Below are 17850 nucleotides of genomic sequence, written 5' to 3' on the forward strand. Positions count from 1 at the left end.
GTAGGAATGATGGGAAAAGTCCCGTGTGACGTCGTTCTGGTTCCCGCTGCCGCAAGTGAGGTGACCAAGGGGCGAGGCTTTGAGCGCTGATACGACGCAGGATGCTAGCAGGTAGCAGAGTACCATGATATCAGGTAGTGCTTGGCTTAAATTAGGATTATTAATACCTTATCAAACGAAGAAAACTTTCCGAACTTAGGTAATTTTAATAAGTGATTATTAAGAGATGTTTCCCTGAGCTCTGTGCCTCATGAATGCATTGGTAATCTCAGACGCTGTAAAACTCCTATCTACTCGTATAGAAACTAGGTCCTTGTGACGTCACGTGGAGTGGCATCACATAGGCACCAATCTGGCCTTTTTCAAATGAGGTTAAAATTGACCGTTGCCATTCGTCCAAACTGGGATTTCTAAAACAAAATAATTTATATACATATTATGAATACACTAATGGTGGGTAACGAATCGCAATCAGAGCTGTTCGTTTTCTTTGATGAAGGAAACTACCCTATTGTTCACGCGATTTCGGTAAATAATACTAGTATAATATTGAAATAACCTTTGAGCTTAATCAAAAGGTATCTTTGATTAGATAAGTTGTGAAGGATCTGGTGCTTTCCCGGCGAATCTTGTCGATGAAGTCTTCTCGGGAAATCAGCCGGGTCACGATGGACATGTATGCCATCGTCTTTGAAGCGTTGGCAGCAATGTCCATCCTGACACGGCTAGATTAGTTGTTTCAGAAAGTTATTATCGCATATTTTCGTCCAACCTTAATTAAGCAATGCCCTTTAAATCCAAAGCATTATAAATATGAACTCTCGAAAAGACTGGCTGCCAAAGAAAAACCGTTTTCATGGTAACTGTTATAAGGTATCCAAAAAAGGGTCTGCGTTGCCATGGCTCCGTAACTAAGGAGTTGCAACCAGTGTCGTCATGGCGAAATTAGCAGTGCCGGAACGCACTTTCCTTTAAATTTTTTAGAAGTGAAATCCTACTTTGTGTTTCTTTTAGTACAAGTTATTTTTTACATTTTTTGTTTTCGCTACGAATGTATGAATTGGAAATTTTGAATCACCAAAATTGATAAAAGTATTATTTGACTATTATGTCTTTCGTTAACCAGTGCCGGAACGGCGGTCTGGCACCATCACACCTCTGGTTGTATCCACTTATCTATATTATAAAAAAAGCTTTAAAATGTCTCCTCGCCACCTGTACGAATTATTCATCCCCCGCAAAAAGTGACTGAAATTTCCACCCGTCGTGTTTCTGACCTTCAAATTCCTCAAGGCCGCACCAATATATATTTCAAATCTTTTCATCCAACTGCGTCTAGATTCCGGAACTCTCTGCCGCCAATTATAAAGACGTCACAATCACTTCAGTCGTTTTAAAGAAGGCTGCACTCCTATTTGAAGTCTGGGGCTCAATTCAGTCTCCTCAACTCATTAGAGTTATCATCTTAAAGTTGTAATGTTAACAAAACTTTCTACATAAATGTGTATATGTATGTGTGTGTTCATTACTGTCTAAGTTAAAACTTATATTTTTGTGTTATTAGTATTGAATATTTTACATTTTTTGTATAAATACCTACTACTTGTTAGCCTAGCAATAATCTCCATAATGCCTTATTTTTGTCATGATGCCTTCTATTAAGATTTAGAACATTTCCTGTATTTTCCATTTTTTTTGCTCTCATAGGTTTTACCTTAAGCATAATAAAAATATTCAGTATTCAATACCACCAGTGGTGAAATGCCCATGTAAAGACTTTCGGACGCCGCCCCTCAAAAAGATTTGAAAAAGGAAAAAAAAATTAAACACCCGTTCAATCGCAATTATGCTAGCTTGACGATGCAGCTAAGTGTTTTCAATCCAGCCTTGCTCCCATCCTAAAGAAATTGACAGGCGCCCTCTATTTATGTTTACAAAATGGCTCTTTTAACTGAAGATTACTTAATATAATTTGGAAAGTATAAGTTTAAGCAATAGGGTGGTTTCCTATTATTTTTTTATTGCCTAAATCGAAAGATTATTACTCCTGGAGTACGTATTTCACGCTTTTAGATTTTTAAGTGACGATATCTATTTTTCGCGATTAAATTAAAAGTGAAAATTTTCAAGCGCGCGAAAACGCGACGCGTAAGTAGGAATGATGGGAAAAAGTCCGTGCGACGCATTTCTGGTTCCCCCTCCCGCCTTGTGAGGTGACCTTGATCGAGGCTCTGAGCGCTGATAGGACGCAGGATGCTAGCGGGTAGCTGAGTACCTTGCTGGCTGGTAGCGCTTGGCTTAAAAAAGGTTTATTAATACCTTATCAAACGAAGAAAACTTTCCGACCTAAGCCAGTTTTAATAGGTGATTATTAAGACATGTTTCCCTGAGCTCTGTGCCTCATGCATGCATTGGTAACCTCAGACGATGTAAAACTCCTATCCTCTCGTGTAGAAACTAGGTCCCTGTGACGTGACGTGGAGTGGCATCGCATGGGCGCCAATCAGGCCTTTTTCAAATGAGCATAAAAATTGACCATTGCCATTCGTCTAAACCGGTATTTCTAAAACCAAATAATTTGTATATTATGAATACACTAATGGTGGGTAACGAATCGCAATCAATGCCTTTCGTTTTCTTTGATGAAGGAAACTACCCTATTGAATAAATGTTACATTTTATAAAGTTTATGGGTTAAAGTTTGGTTTTATCTAATATCTAAGACACAATTTCAATGTGTACCCACTCATCGGAGTTCTGGGATACCAATGCTCAAAATCGCACCTCGATAAAAAGATCCGATGGAATTCCCTTTAGCTACACAAGAGGGTACTCTTTTTCGGACTGCAGTTAATCACTATCGTAGCAACGTTGTTAATATAATTGTAAGATCTGAAAACGTTCAAATTATGGTGTAGCTTTCGTGTGCGTGGATTGTAATCTTCCTCTCAGGAAATACAAAACATTCACTTCAAGCCCGTATTAATTACCTCCATCATGGAATGAAATAAATGCAGTGGATGTTTTTTCAATCGCATGCATCGAAAGTGTAGGAAAAACACGCAAAAATAGCGCGAGAAGTTCGCATTTGTAGCCGCGGGGCGCTGTCCAGATCAGAACGCCCAAATCCATTCCCAAGCAGTTACACGAAGAGTAGTAGCGGTGGGGGCTGCTGGTGCCATGACGCGTCTAAGCTATTGCCTTATTTGGGGCGCCGCCCGAGCATGCGCAGAGCGACGCGACGTATCTATTAGTGATGAGCGGAACTGTGATTGCGATCACCGAGGTGAATCACTCTTAAAAGTCATCGGTGATTTGTGGCGCTGCTATTCCTGCTACTTTGCCCAATTCCTAGGAATGAGCTCTCCTCAATAGGAACGAATAAACTTATAGAAAATTGTAAAATTAGGCAAATTATTTTTTTTTGATGGAATAGTTCTGATTCCGAGTTTATATTACAATAATTAAGTACATTTGATGTGGCAAAAGAATTGATAAGGGGCAATAATTTTTTTATACATATTTATAATCAAACCGTCATAATTCAAGGATTTAGCTGTATATTTCGCACAGAATGTCTTATTCATATTTCATCCTTATTTTACTGTTGGCAGCATCATGGTAGCTGCAGAAGCTAAGTTCACCGTATTCACAGTGGCAGTGATTTCGAGTATTTGGTGATTTAGTCACCGGCAGTGATCGGCTACTTCTCTTCAATCACAGGTGGAGATATATCGCATATCACTTGGTAGCAGCCAGAGCTATCTTCACCGAATCCAGTGATCGAATCACCGATCACAGTGATTTCGAATATTGAATCACCGACAGTGACTGCTAGTTTTCAGTAACGGTGACTCAATCACAGTTATATCGCTCATCACTAGTATCCATAGTGAGTTGACATCGCCGCGCCGGCCGGCGGTCGTATAATCTGCCGTCTACTTGGTGTTGCAGTGTTGCAGAATACCTTGTTTTGTTGACCAGTTGACTTATTGTGTGTAAATTGTTTTATTTAGTGAGCGATGGGTATATTTACTGCTTCATATCATTCCTACATTTTCGAATTATGTGATTGGAAAAACACTACGGTTAAATTGATGCATAATCAAAATTGAATGGGTATTTAATTTTTTTCTCTTTTCAAATCTTTGGAAGGGGTGGCGTGCGAGAGTCCTTGGGGGGCAAGCCGCCACAGAATGCCACGTCGTGCTAGGTAGGCGCTGTGCAAGACCTCAAGGCCATCGGGTTCAATGAAGGACTTCTTCGACACGATCGGCTTGAAGCAGAGATGTGTCGTTCATGAATGAATCGTTCAAAATGTACGATTCGAGGGCACTCTTGGCTCCAAAAAATACGAACGATGTTTCAATAATCCGATGATAGAATTAAAGTGACGGAAGCATTCGAAGTGTAGTGGAACAGGGGCGCAGCGAGGAGGGGGGGGGGGGGTTTGGGGGTTAACTCGTTTTTAGATTTTAAATTATTATAAATAGTTAATTTTACTTAATGCATCTATAATTTTCCTTAATACTAAAGATATGTTTATAGCTTAGAACCAAAGATAGATTATGGGGCTTTACTTTGTAACACTTAATTTTGAGTTGGATGTTGGTGTGAATGCATTTACGATGACATGATGCCGTCATACGATTGTACATTAGGGCGGATCGCAAAAATCGATTTTTTTCAAATCCATCTGGCCCAATGAAAAAAAGTTGTGGGACCGATCAAAAATAAGGCCTGAAAATTTTGAGACCTCTACGTGAACCCCTGACCCTCGCTCAAATGCAATTTAGGGGGGGAGGGTCAAAATTCGAAAAATATAATATTTTATGGTCATTCCATATAGATTTTGCCGAGTTACTGCCCTTTCTGAGCAAAAATTTCGTGCATTTCGACTTATCTGCCACCGTTTAGCAACAAAATGCTTAATTTGAGTCCGCGCCCGCGAAGAAAATACCTATTCCAACGCCCACGCAGCGTCGCGGATACAAGAGCTGCTAGCCGATCCCGTCCCCTCCCCGCTCGATTCTCCCCCTCCCACGCCTCGAATTCAGCAAAATTCATCCCGCGTGTGCTGCTAGGAGGGCGTTCATCTTTGATAATATAAATCGGAAGATGGTAGAAGGTAAAAAATGGTGCGTAGTGAGACGACTTGTCCCTTATTTGGCGCCTCGTCGGCGTTGAGCAAATCGATGTTACCAACTTTTGGAGAAGTGATGAAATATTTTTAGATCTGCGAACGCAGGAAAGGAGCCTGCGGTCTACGATGAGGCACCGACTTCTTGCGTTAACTCTCGGGATACTCTCCGAAGTTGGCCCCCCTCATTCGCTCCCTCGCTTGATAACAGTCCGGCACCAATTACTAAAACCCATCCAATAGCCACTTTGCCGACAGTAGATACCATAACTTTACGCGAGGTCTAATAGCATTATAACAGGAGAATAATTACCTAACAAGAATTCCAAATGAATTAACACACCAGAAAAGACAATTCTTCCAAGTAACTACGTGATGCTGCAGTGAACAATCAATACTACTACTAATTGGATAGATATTACCAATAAAATAGTGTAGGAATTAATAAAATATCTCTCAGAAAGCCGTAAAACTCACCATTTTGAACCGTTTATCTTTAAAATTCCGCAATGTATTAATCTCGCACCTACTGCTTATCCTGGAGGGTAGTCCATACCCCCAAACAGCCGAGTATTAGTTGCACTAAACCCCCCCTCCCCCATTAGCCATAATTCCTAGCTGCGCCCTAGCTTGCATTTTTCCAATACTTTTCCGATCACTGATTTATTTATACCGTCTGGACCTTTATCTTACCTTCTCTCTGTTCTGATAAATTCCGTTCTGACTGATATTGATCCGTTTTCGTTGTCAATTAGAAATTAAACTCACTTGGCATCATTTCGTCGAACGTATAATGACTGTATAATTTGTTAAAAATGGAGATTGTTCCAAAGGTAATAGGTTTGTTTTCAATTTACGTTTGATTTGAAATTGTAATTAGCTTACTTGTTTAATTTTTATTTCGTTTAATATTTAATTCCTAGCTGCGCCCCTGTAGCGGAAGGACATCCTATAAGTATTAACCCATTTTACTGCCAGCCCATTTGGGGTGGGATGTACGAAGACTTCCCAGGCTATTTTCCAGAATTTGCAACGTTTCAGATTTTAAATTATTATAAATACAGTGTGTCCCAAAAAGAATGACCCGATTTTAACTCGTAATAATATTGAAACAAATGCCACTAGGCAAGCGAAACAGCGCCAGATGTGATCGGCATTGTTTAGAGTTTTAGAAAAATCCGCTGAATGTCACCGCGAGGGCTGATGTGGAGCGTGCAACCCTTAGACCATTGGTCTAACAATAAGGTGCAGCCAGTCTCGCTGAAGATGACTTACAGGACCGGGAGAGCAGGCTTTACACTCTTGGCCTCCTAGGCCCCCAGATATAACACCATGCGATTTTTTTCCTTTTTTGAAATGTTATACGGCGTGTTTACGTTCCTCCCTTACCTCGTGAAATTGATGAACAATACACATGAATATCAGCCGCTGTAGCTTCAGTGGCAGAAGACATCTTACACTCAGTTTGGGATGAATTCAGCTATCGGCTAGATGTCGTCCGCGTAGCCAATAGAGGACATATTGAACATTTATGATGGCTTTTTATAAACTTTTGTCTTTTGTGAGTAATTTAGTATACACTATTTTGATGTTAAGCCCTTCTTCCTAATAAATAAATTTATTTAAAATAGGGTCATTCTTTTTGGGACACACTGTACTTAATTTTAGTTAATGCATCTAGATTTTTCCTTAATATGTACTAAAGATATGTTTATAGCTTAGAACCAAAGATAGATTATGGGGGTTTACTTTGTAACACTCAATTTTGAGTTGGATGTTGGTGTGACGATTGATGGGAGGAGGACAATGAAGCGGGCAGTAATGAGCAGCCTATTTTGATTTTGATAAAAATTTCGGTTGGCGAACAGATGCGTAGCGGCCATGTTTGTGATTGGTGCTGTGATCCCAAATGGATACAACGTAATACAATGTCTACAATAGTAGGTCTACAAGTAATACAATCTAATACAGTAGATTCCGGTTAATTGGGACATATCGGGACTTGTGCATTTTGCCCCAATTAGGCGAACTATCCTGTATATGGGCTTAAAGAAAGGTTGAAATGATAGAAAGAAGACTAAAGAATGTTTATAACGTAACATAAGTTTATTAAACCATTTCATACTTTGATTGATAAATCAGTGAGCTTTATTAAATTATTATCAGTTTTAAGAATTATAACAATTTAGTTAAAAATATTTTTCACAACCTCGGGCGATGCCGAATGAATGTGTTTTACTTACAATTAGTGTTATTAAAGAAAAGTCCTATCCTCTTGCGGATAGTACAACAACAAGAGCTTTCAAAGTAGGGCAAGAATAGGAACATTTGTGAAAAATAAGAGTAAATCATAGGAGAAAAAAAAATAGTATTCTGAAAACAAAAAAATTTTAATTTCGTCGTGAGCATAGAGTCTATGTCGCCGACTCATGGCCCAATAAAGCGGCATGCTGTCCCAATTAAGCGGAGAATACTCTGGGATTCTGGGACTCCTCTATTGGGCTCTGTTCCTTTATTTCTTATGGGGAAAATTGTTTCGGATTGCGAACATTTCGGATAACGACCAACTTTCTGGAACGGATTGTGGTTGTTATCCGAGGTTCTACTGTGCTGAGATACATGTTGTTAGAATTTAGCTATTGATATAAATGCTATGTATAGTAAAACCTCTATGTAGTGAACCTCTTTACATCATAAACCTCCATACATCATACCACCCCTACGGTCCCGTCTGATTTACATGTAAATTTATAGGCAAACCTCTTTGCAGTGAACCTCTTTATATTGTAAAACCTCCACTAATCATACCACGGAGACACCCCCGAGATGGCCCAACTACCACCGCAAATTGTACCGAGACAACCAGAGACCATTAATGCAGCCATAATTACGTACATGGAATGACATTTTCAGTGATAAATGTATCACTCTTTTTTTCTTATGTGCCTTTTTATGCTGTAATTTTAACATTAATCATTAGTTGTGGCCATCATCATCATCATCACTGGTCAACAATCCTAGGATTGGTTTGACGCAGCTCTCCACTCAGTTCTCCTATCAGCTAATCTTTTCACTCCTACGTATTTCTTCTCTTTCACATCCTTCACTTGTTCCATATATTTTGTTCGAGGCCTTCTTTCTCAATTCTTGCCTTCCACTTGTCCCTCGACGATTGTCTTCATCAGGGCATCATGTCTCAAGATGTGGCCTATAAGGTTGTTCCGTCTTCTTGTTAAGGTTTTCATGAGGCTTCTCTTCTCTCCTACCCTTCTTAGGACTTCCTCGTTACTAACTCGGTCGATTCATTTGATCTTCATCATTCTTCTGTCATCCACACGTTTCGAAGGCCTCTATCCTTGCTTTCTCCGCTGCGGTCATAGTCCATGCCTCACTTCCTTATAGGAGCATACTCCAGATGTAGGTTCTTATGAATTGTTTCTTTACTTCCATATTTAAGTTTCCCGCTGTAAGCAGGTCTCTCTTTTGGCGGAATGCTCTCTTCGCTTGGGCTATTCTGCTGATAATTTCTTTCTTGCTTCTCCCGTCACTAGTTATCTTGCTTCCCAAATAACAGAATTCATCCACCTCTATCAGTTTTTGCCTCCCTATTTTAATGTTGGTCTTGACTTCTTCTCTTCTGCTGCATACTAAGATCTTGGTTTTCTTCGTGCTTATTTTCAGTTGATATCTACTCATTAGTTGTGGCCATTTTTTTCAATATGAGAGCATACCTGACAGTAAATAAGAAAAAAGATATCCAAATCATTTTAAGTGACTGTTGAATTGAGAGAGATCACATCGTTTTCTCTCGAATCATGGGATCATGGGTAAAAATCATTCGATAGCGCTCACTTTCTGTTATCATTAAATAATTAATATATGTTCATTCATGCATCTATGTGTGTTTAAACACATAAATATAATGGTTTAAAAGACAGCAGTGCCTTTCATTTCCAAAGGATATGTAAAAATGGTGCCTATCTCTAAAACCTCTCTATAGTGAACCTCCATATATCAAATTGCCCAAATTTTGGTCTCCTCCATAACAATGTAAAGAGGTTTTACTGTAATATATAGATAACAGCTTGTGTCCTCTTTTGTTTTTCCAGGAGGATATCAAGCATGAGGATTCCGAGGATTGTCGATCAGATGATGTGGAATTTGTTGGGGAGGTGGGCGGTGGCGGAGGAGGGGGAGACGGAGAGGATTCGTCGGGGGAGAAGTGCGTGGGAGAACTCGTCTTCTTGACGAGAGAGGTGAGTACCCTCTGCACGTCACTGTCATCATCGCCGCGATAAAGGAGGGAGACTTTTCGTCGTCTACTTGTCGTAGAGTTCTGAAATTAGGACAACATGTGCTAAATGACATGTACATATTAATGTGACTAAAGTATTCGTTGTAAGAGTCTAAAATTTGGATATAATATGTAAAATGTCATGTTTGTATTACACTAGGGCAGCGGTTCCCAAAGTGGGGGTCGCGACCCCCAAGGGGGTCGTAGGCCGTTCGGAAAGGGGTCGCGAGATACTAATAATATGGTGAACAACGTACTTAAACTTGGACGACCATTTTTAGGGGGTCGCGGCTAAAAAGAATGAGCTAAAATGGGTCGCGGAAAGAAAAAGTTTGGGAACCGCTGCACTAGGGATGTAAGTGATGTAAAAGTAATAACTCAGAAGTTATAGTTGCTATTTTTACCTTGGAATTCGTTTTCAGACAGTAAAATACGTGGAAACAGATTTTCTTACTGATGTAAATGTCATAGAGTTCTGAAATTTGGATATAATATGCAAAAGACATGTACGTATTACAATAGGGATATAAGTAATGTAAAAGTAATAACTCAGAAGTTATAGTTGCTATTTTTACCTTGGAATTCGTTTTCAGACAGTAAAATACGTGGAAACAGATTTTCTTACTGATGTAAATGTCATAGAGTTCTGAAATTTTGATATAAAATGCAAAATGTCATGTACGTATTACACTAGGGATATAAGTAATGTAAAAGTAATAACTCAGAAGTTACAGTTGCTATTTTTACCTAGGAATTCGTTTTCAGACAGTAAAATACGTGGAAACAGATTTTGTTACTGATGTAATGGTCGTGCCTCTGCACGTCACTGTCATGATCGCCACGATAAAGGAGGGAGACGAATGACTGCATCTTTGGTTTGGGCACATAAAGAGTTGAAATTCAAGTGATGAGGTCTCAAAGAAGTTATTATTTGCTCGAATATCGATTACTGCGTTTCTGAATATTGTAGTGGTTCCGATCCATCCCCTCTCTCTCCTTGGTTCGTGCCAATTTGCCTTCCCCACGGGATTTAACCGGGGATGGTGAGTCGGGGTCCCACTAAATAAAGGTATTGCTGTATATAATGTTTGGAAGGAAATTTCTTAGCTTTTCTACAAAAAACACACACTTTATTGCCGACTAGTTTCGGTTACACTGTACCATTTTCAAGACTAGACATTTTCACTAGTCTTGAAAATGGTACAGTGTAACCGAAACTAGTCGGCAATAAAGTGTGTGTTTTTTGTAGAAAAGCTAAGAAATTTCCTTCCAAACATTAAATATGGAATTCTACAAAGTAAAGGCCTCAACAATTCAGTGCAAAGGTATTGCTGCTTGGCCGTGACGGACGATGACACTGTACAGTCGAAGAGCGATTAATGGCCCTCCACAACCAGACTTTTGTCGCGTCAATGAAATAAGGGCACTGTTTTGGTTCCCCGTAGCTACTCCGAGAAGCGATCGGATGAAGGATGTTTCGACAACTTTGGCAAGATAAACGAAATACAGTAGATTCCGGTTAATTGGGACATGTTGGTACTTGTGCACTTTGCTTTAATTAAGCGGCTGCCCCGATTAGGCGAACTATCCTGTATACGGGCATAAACAAACGTTGAAATGATGGAAAGAAGACTAAAGAATGTTTGTAATGCAACATAAGTTTATTAATCCATTAATTTGATTAACAAATGAGCGAGTTTAGTTAATTTATTATCATTTTTAACAATTACAACAATTTAAATAAAAATATTTTTCACAGCCTCGGGTGACGCTGAATGAATGTCTTTTACTGAGTCCTATTAAATAAAAGTCCTATCCTATTTGCGAATAGTATAACAACAAGAGCTTTCAAAATGGGGCAAGAATAGGAAGATTGGTGAAATTTAAGAGTAAATCAAAGGAGGAAAAATAAAAAAAAGTATTCTGAAAAAAAAATTTTTTAATTTCGTCGCGAGTATAGAGTCTATGTCGCCAACTCATGGCACAATAAGCGGAATGCTGTCCCAATTAAGGGGAAAATACTCTGGGATATTCCTCTATTGGGTTCTGTTCTTCAAGATCTGCCCTGATTAAGCGGCTGCCCCAAGTAACCGGTGGACCCATTAAACGGAATTCACTGTACGTCCTTTTAAAACACATTTATTAAAAAAATAAAATGACAGAACAAAATAACCCTCCAAAACACACACGGCATCACCTTCAAATACGCGGAAAAGATGATTAACCCTCCAGAACACACGCCGTCACCTTTAACCCTAATACGGGCAACGTGAGTCTCTTGGACTCATCGCATCACATTTTTGAAAATTTTATTATGTTATTGAAATATCAACATTTTGTAATTTTTTTTACTTCTTCTAATTGTATATTTCCTATAAATTAGAGTAATTCAAACTTTTTTCGGAATCAAAGTACATAACTTAAAAACAATATTTTTCCCCGAATTCCGACAAATCCGGGCAAGGTGAGTCCGTTTGCACGAAATGTAAAAAGTATTGTGCATTTTACAAATATTTGGTTTGAATTGTCAAAATAATGTAAAATTATCGCTATGTACATGTGACGATAAAAATTTGTTGTTTTATGTAGTGAAAACAGAAACAATTAGTCAAAAGGGTCCACTGTACTCTCTTTTTGACTACGTATGAAATTAATAAGTAATGTAAAACTTTCGTTAAACAAATAATAATCAATTTTATGTTAAACGATTCTGTAGTGCACAATATGTACAAATGGATGTGAAAAGTAATATTTTTCTCTGTTTAATAGTTTAAATTAAAAGCAAAAATTATAAGAGTCCATTGGACTCACCTTGCCCGATTACGTCAGAAAAATATGTTGCCCGTATTAGGGTTAAATAGATAAAATTATGAACCCTTCGAAATACTCAATTTCTGAAATGGATCATTTCTTTTAAAGTTCATTGTGTTTGTCTTCTCTTTCTGAGGATTTTAGTGACAAAGGGAGAGCAAAACACTGAGGCAAATTATGGGAGTTAGCAATTCAAAGGAAAATGTAGGGGCTCAATGGAAAATGAAACTGTGGGAACTTTCGGAACATGTGGCGACGAGAATTCTTACGACGTTTTTGTTGAGCGAGGAATGGATCCTGCAGGAACTTTGGGCGTTGGACGGCGGGTCAATGAGACGGCGATTACCGCACTCAAAATTTTGCCCGGCACACCACTGTTGTGCAGGTTCAACTCGCTGCTTCCTTGGGTCGTGTTCTCGTGCCTTTTCCTCTCTCGGCTCCACACCGATGGCGGACTCCCTGCTGCGACTGCTTCGACCTCCACTCAGGTTGCTCTCTCCTTCTCAAAACCTTCACTTTCTTATCCTCAATCCTCTATCTATCCTCTGGGAAAGCCTTATATAGGTGGCATTGCCTCCCACAATGCACCACACACACTGTCGTCTGCATTTTCGATACTCAAATATTTTTTTTCAGCGGGTATTTCGAACGCAGACGACCAACATCACTGCACTGATTTTGCACTTCATTACACTAAAAATAAACCCAGTGATGCGATGGTGGTAGGCGTAACATGGTGGAACTCCTTCATGATGCACAAAGGTTAAGAAAAAGACTTCGCTGTTCCACAAAATAAAATATATTTGCGACCGCTTTCAATACAGCGTATCATCATCTGGCAATTACAAACCTCACCCAGCATCACATTAGTTAACAAGCAATTGTATTCTCACCATTCACCACTGTTCAATGTTTTTTCCGAGAAACCATTACGGATGCCACTCACCACTCCATAACACCCCTCCCCATGTTTCGTCATCATACACCAACCCTCGGCTACCCCGTGCAGTGACCCATCAGCGACGTACTTCCCAAACCTACCTTCCCTTCCCTTACCCCCTCCCCTATTCATCCCCCTTTCTCCACCTGCACTCCACTGCCCCTCTAACGCCTTCAAGGGTATAAATTCTATGTACTGATACTTGTAATTGCCAGATGATGATACGCTGTATCGAAACCGGTCGCAAATATATTTTATTTTGTGGAACAGCGAAGTCTTTTTCTTAACCTTTGTGCAAACCCAGTGATTTTTACATGAAAAAATAATGTACAATTTTTGACAATATCAAAAACAAAAAAATAAACCCCTCTTGCCAAAATTGCGAACATCTCTGCTCTCAAGGGTACATATCAAAAATTAAAAAGACTGTGATGGCGTCGGACCATCACAATATGTATGTTTCTTCGTTAAAACTTTTGCAGGTACCCGTCTTTCTGAATAAAAACTTTTGGGCTTTGTCGCCACGTCAGTTTTTTTTGGGTCGCCCCGACGCTTCCGGAACGATGCTGGTCACTTTCTCAAGGGAATTTTCATTCGAGAAACTTCGGGGCCACTCAAAAAAAAAAAAAAAAAAAAAAAAAAAAAGACGCGACGACATAGCCCAAAAGTTTTTACTCAATATGTATGCTTCCTACAATATTAAATACAGTTGATACAGGACCTCAAATCTGCAATCTAGAAACCCAGAAATTCATAACGTTTGAGAATTCCTCTGCATAGTGTTTCAACTTGCCACCTCGTGGCACCACTCTCCAAGCCTCGTTCTGGGACGAGTAGGAAGTTAGCACACGCTATGAATATATGCTAACAACCTAAGCAGGGACACACGTATGGATCTCTAATATTGAGCACAAGAACCTGAACCCATTTGTAAATTAATTAATTAACAACATATAGAAGCATTTGCACTGATTTACTGTCCGACTAAGGAAGGTATCTATAGATATCGCAATGTCTGCCAGCGAATACTAACAACAAAAGCTGTTGAGCATGAAGAAAAAGATGTAATTATTTCTCGTTCTCATCCAGTATTAAGCTTATATAGTTCATGTTGCAGAAGCTATGGTCATGATTTAGTGACTTTTTTGCCTCCTTCAATGTAGTGTACTTGAATTCATCTAACAAGGGGATACCACGAAACTTGCTCCGCCTTTTTCAATGCCGTATTTTTTACGGCCTTCGGAATGGTGAATTCATCCCTGAATTAGTAGTGGTTCCGTTGAATGGGCCTTAGTTTGGCTGTAATTAATTAATTTTCATGCGGTACTTTTCACAAACCGCGTATAGTTCCATGATATTGCATAATTCAAGAGGCGGGTAGGGTGGGGTAGTGGTTAGCGTTTACAGCTACCTCCCGGCTATCATGCTCGTCGCAGTATGACAAGGCGCAAAAGATCCAGCTACGAATTCTTCGCCATTTTCTCCGAAGTATGCTTCGCCCTCGACTCACCTACAATGGGATCTACTCTCGTCGGGACATCAGTAGACACAGCCGACATATTGGGCATTGAGACTGCCTAGATCCCAATTGTTCCGGTGGTGAAGTGGGTAAAGTATCATGCTACGAATCAGAGATTCCACAGATCAAGTCCCAGTGATGGATGACTTGATGCTTCGCAAGCACAATTCAAACATTTTTCTGATCTTAAAACTTCGCAATACCTATCAATAGGTCCATACAATGCTGCATGGCTATTGAATTCTTACGCGCTTATTTATTTGTTGAAATTCAACTACTATATTGCGTAACCATTTGGGCAGTTGACTGTGGAGTGAATTTTGACTTCCATTTCGTGTACTTAACTGCTGTAGTTCCTGAACTTGCCGCTCTCATACACCAACGAGCTTTGCGTTAATTTTTTCCGCCACTGTACATGTATGCTTTACGGTATATTGGTTACATTTCAAATTGCACTTCATGAAAACATATATCTAATATATAAAATTCTCGTGTCTCAGTAGACAAACTCCTCCGAAACGGCTAGATTGATTCCTATGAAATTTTGTGTGTATATTTAGTACATCTGAGAATATGTTTTAGACTATTTTTCATTCTTCTCCAGGGCTCATGAGGCCCTGTAAAATATAAAATATATTATATATTTTATATTTTACAGGGCCTAAAAATATATTTTTTCTAAAATATATTTTTATTTCTTATGAGTGAATACGAAGTTTCTGGAAGGTAGTGAACATATCAATGATGCCATGTTGCATTAATTGTGACTTATCTATTATTCATTCGAAGAACACTACAAATACACATTTCTACATCTACATACTACCCCACAAGCCGCCAAAAAAGGCGCGTGGCAGGGGGTGTCATGACACCATGCGTTTACACGTAAAAAGGAAGTGCTAAAAAAAATAGTACGACTAGCGTTTATTAAAGTCCTTTATGGTTCGGGGAAAAAACGAATTCCCATATCTATCCGTTCGGCAAAACATCTCTCTTAATTTATCGCTTCTATCGGACCTGGAAATAAAGTGGGGCTCTAATATTATGTTCTCTGTGTCGCTCTTAAAGATATCCATTCTCCATTGTTCAAGCAATCTAAGCCTAGCGCGCAGCCTACGAGTCTCCAACGGCTCCCAGCCTAATTCGCTTAACATCTGGGTAACGTTGTCTGTACGCCCGTAGCGGTTTTTGATGAAATGGGCAGCCTTCCTTTGTATTTTATTCTGTTCACGGATTAAGTCTTTCTGCTTATGATGTCTTAAATGATGAAATTATATTTGCAGTCTGGGAGCGGGGAAGCGGTTGGAGAACGATGCCTCATCAGGACGGTTGGACCCAGCACTCTCCCCAATGAGCGGAGGGGCACGGCAGAGGAGTGTGCGGCCGGTGTCCAGCTGTCGTCAGCCGCGCACCAAACAGCCTCCAACGGCATTCTCACGACTCACTCGAGTGTCCCGTCGGCTGCAGGACACGGCCAGCCTGCGCCACCCTGCGTACCAACTGTGCCGAGCATGCCGACTGCGCCGTCCTTACCTCCGTTCGTACCACCCACGGTGCCTCGCATTCGGAGGCGTACCAAAAAGCCCCAAGGTAACCATGGTTTATTCAGCCGAAGACTGAGGCCGGTATTCACCCATTCGGCCCATTTCAATGACATTTTGAGTGTTTTTTTTTTTTTGCTTTTTTTTTTGCTTTTTTTTTTAGCAACTTATGGACCAAATATTTGAACACACGTGACACAAATATTGCGAAAAATCCATAGAGGAAAAATCATTCGCCTTGACCGGGATTCGAACCCGGATCCCTCGATTTCCGGCCGAGTGCTTTAGCCAGTTAAGCTACCGAGGCGTCATACTCCCCTGTGGAAATTTGTGGACTATATACCGGACTAGTGTTCAAAGTTCGGGCTTTGCTCTCCGGCTGTGGCGCCATGCGCATGACCTGGACTGCTAGTCGCATCATATGCTCGGCAGTCCATACCACCATGTCCGGTATAGTCCACAAATTTCCACAGGGGAAAATGACGCCTCGGTAGCTTAACTGGCTAAAGCACTCGGCCGGAAATCGAGGGATCCGGGTTCGAATCCCGGTCAAGGCGAATGATTTTTCCTCTGTGGATTTTTCGCACTATTTGTGCATTGCGGGTGACTCCGTGAAATGTTATCACCGTGGCTAGTCCCGGTACACTTTAATATGACACAAATATGTTCCCTCACCCCTAATTACCCGCTTGATGAATTCAAGCGCCCATCGATTCGTTTGATATATGATGTAAAAATTATCATTGAATTGAGTAAAATTACTAGTTTTTTTGATAAAAAATTAAAAAAAATATTTATTGAAGTAAATTACAGTGGAACCTCGTTAAAGCGAGTACAGGCTATAGTGACACCCCCGCTATTACGAGTGATAGCCGATGCACCGTCAATTGACCCTATAATAAGCATGTTAAAAAATTCGTTTTTACGAGACCCTTTCGGTGTTGGCTCTCGCCATAGCGAGAGTTTCACCGCCGGAAGACTTTCATCAAGACTCCTTAACCTCTGTAATTGCTAGCGATCTGTTAGAAACGAAGTTAATGGAGTGCTCAGTCTCAAATTTATGTGGTAAACTGTCGTTCGATAAATATAATGATTGACGGAACAATGCTTTGCATGATTTTTATTCAGTGCGGCGCTTATAGATTGTTTGAATAGTTAGTCGTTATTTGAGTAAGGAAATTTAGTGATGCAAAAAAACATCGCCTTTCGCCTAGATTTATGCTTACGTTCATCGGATAGATGTTTATCTGTCGCCGCACCACTCCTGTTCCTGTATATCTGTTCACAACAGGTATATTGTCTATTAATTATTTGCTCCACCTCCGGTAAAGCGACAATTCCCTATTGCGAGTGTTTATTAGTGCACCGTGGGGTGTCGTTATATCGATGTTGCACTGTAGTCAAATGCCACTTAATGCCAGAATGAAAACTAGATAATGCATCTGCATGGTTATAAACACTTTCCAGACAGTCTGAACATTCATTCGCTGCATGATGCTACAAACAAGCTTCAGAGAATAAGAGTCTCACGGCTAAGGTTGAAGCCAACGATTGCGTCCTTTGGGCTGTGGGTCAGCCTCTGGATAGAGAAATTGACTGCGATGT

At 40.0% G+C, this 17850-nt stretch overlaps 1 protein-coding gene across 1 annotated transcript in view; it reads left to right on the top strand.

The window, feature by feature from the left end:
• Window positions 1-7021: 7021 nt before the first annotated feature.
• The window catches only part of LOC124172753, a 33286-nt gene continuing 22457 nt past the window's right edge, over window positions 7022-17850 (top strand). The window contains exons 1-3 of the mRNA XM_046552240.1: window positions 7022-7060; window positions 9250-9396; window positions 15988-16294. Coding sequence (XP_046408196.1) covers window positions 7022-7060; window positions 9250-9396; window positions 15988-16294 — 493 coding nt within the window. The remainder of the gene's footprint in view (window positions 7061-9249; window positions 9397-15987; window positions 16295-17850) is intronic.

This window comes from Ischnura elegans, assembly GCF_921293095.1.
Source record: "Ischnura elegans chromosome 13 unlocalized genomic scaffold, ioIscEleg1.1 SUPER_13_unloc_2, whole genome shotgun sequence".
Classification (NCBI taxonomy): Eukaryota; Metazoa; Arthropoda; class Insecta; order Odonata; family Coenagrionidae; genus Ischnura; species Ischnura elegans.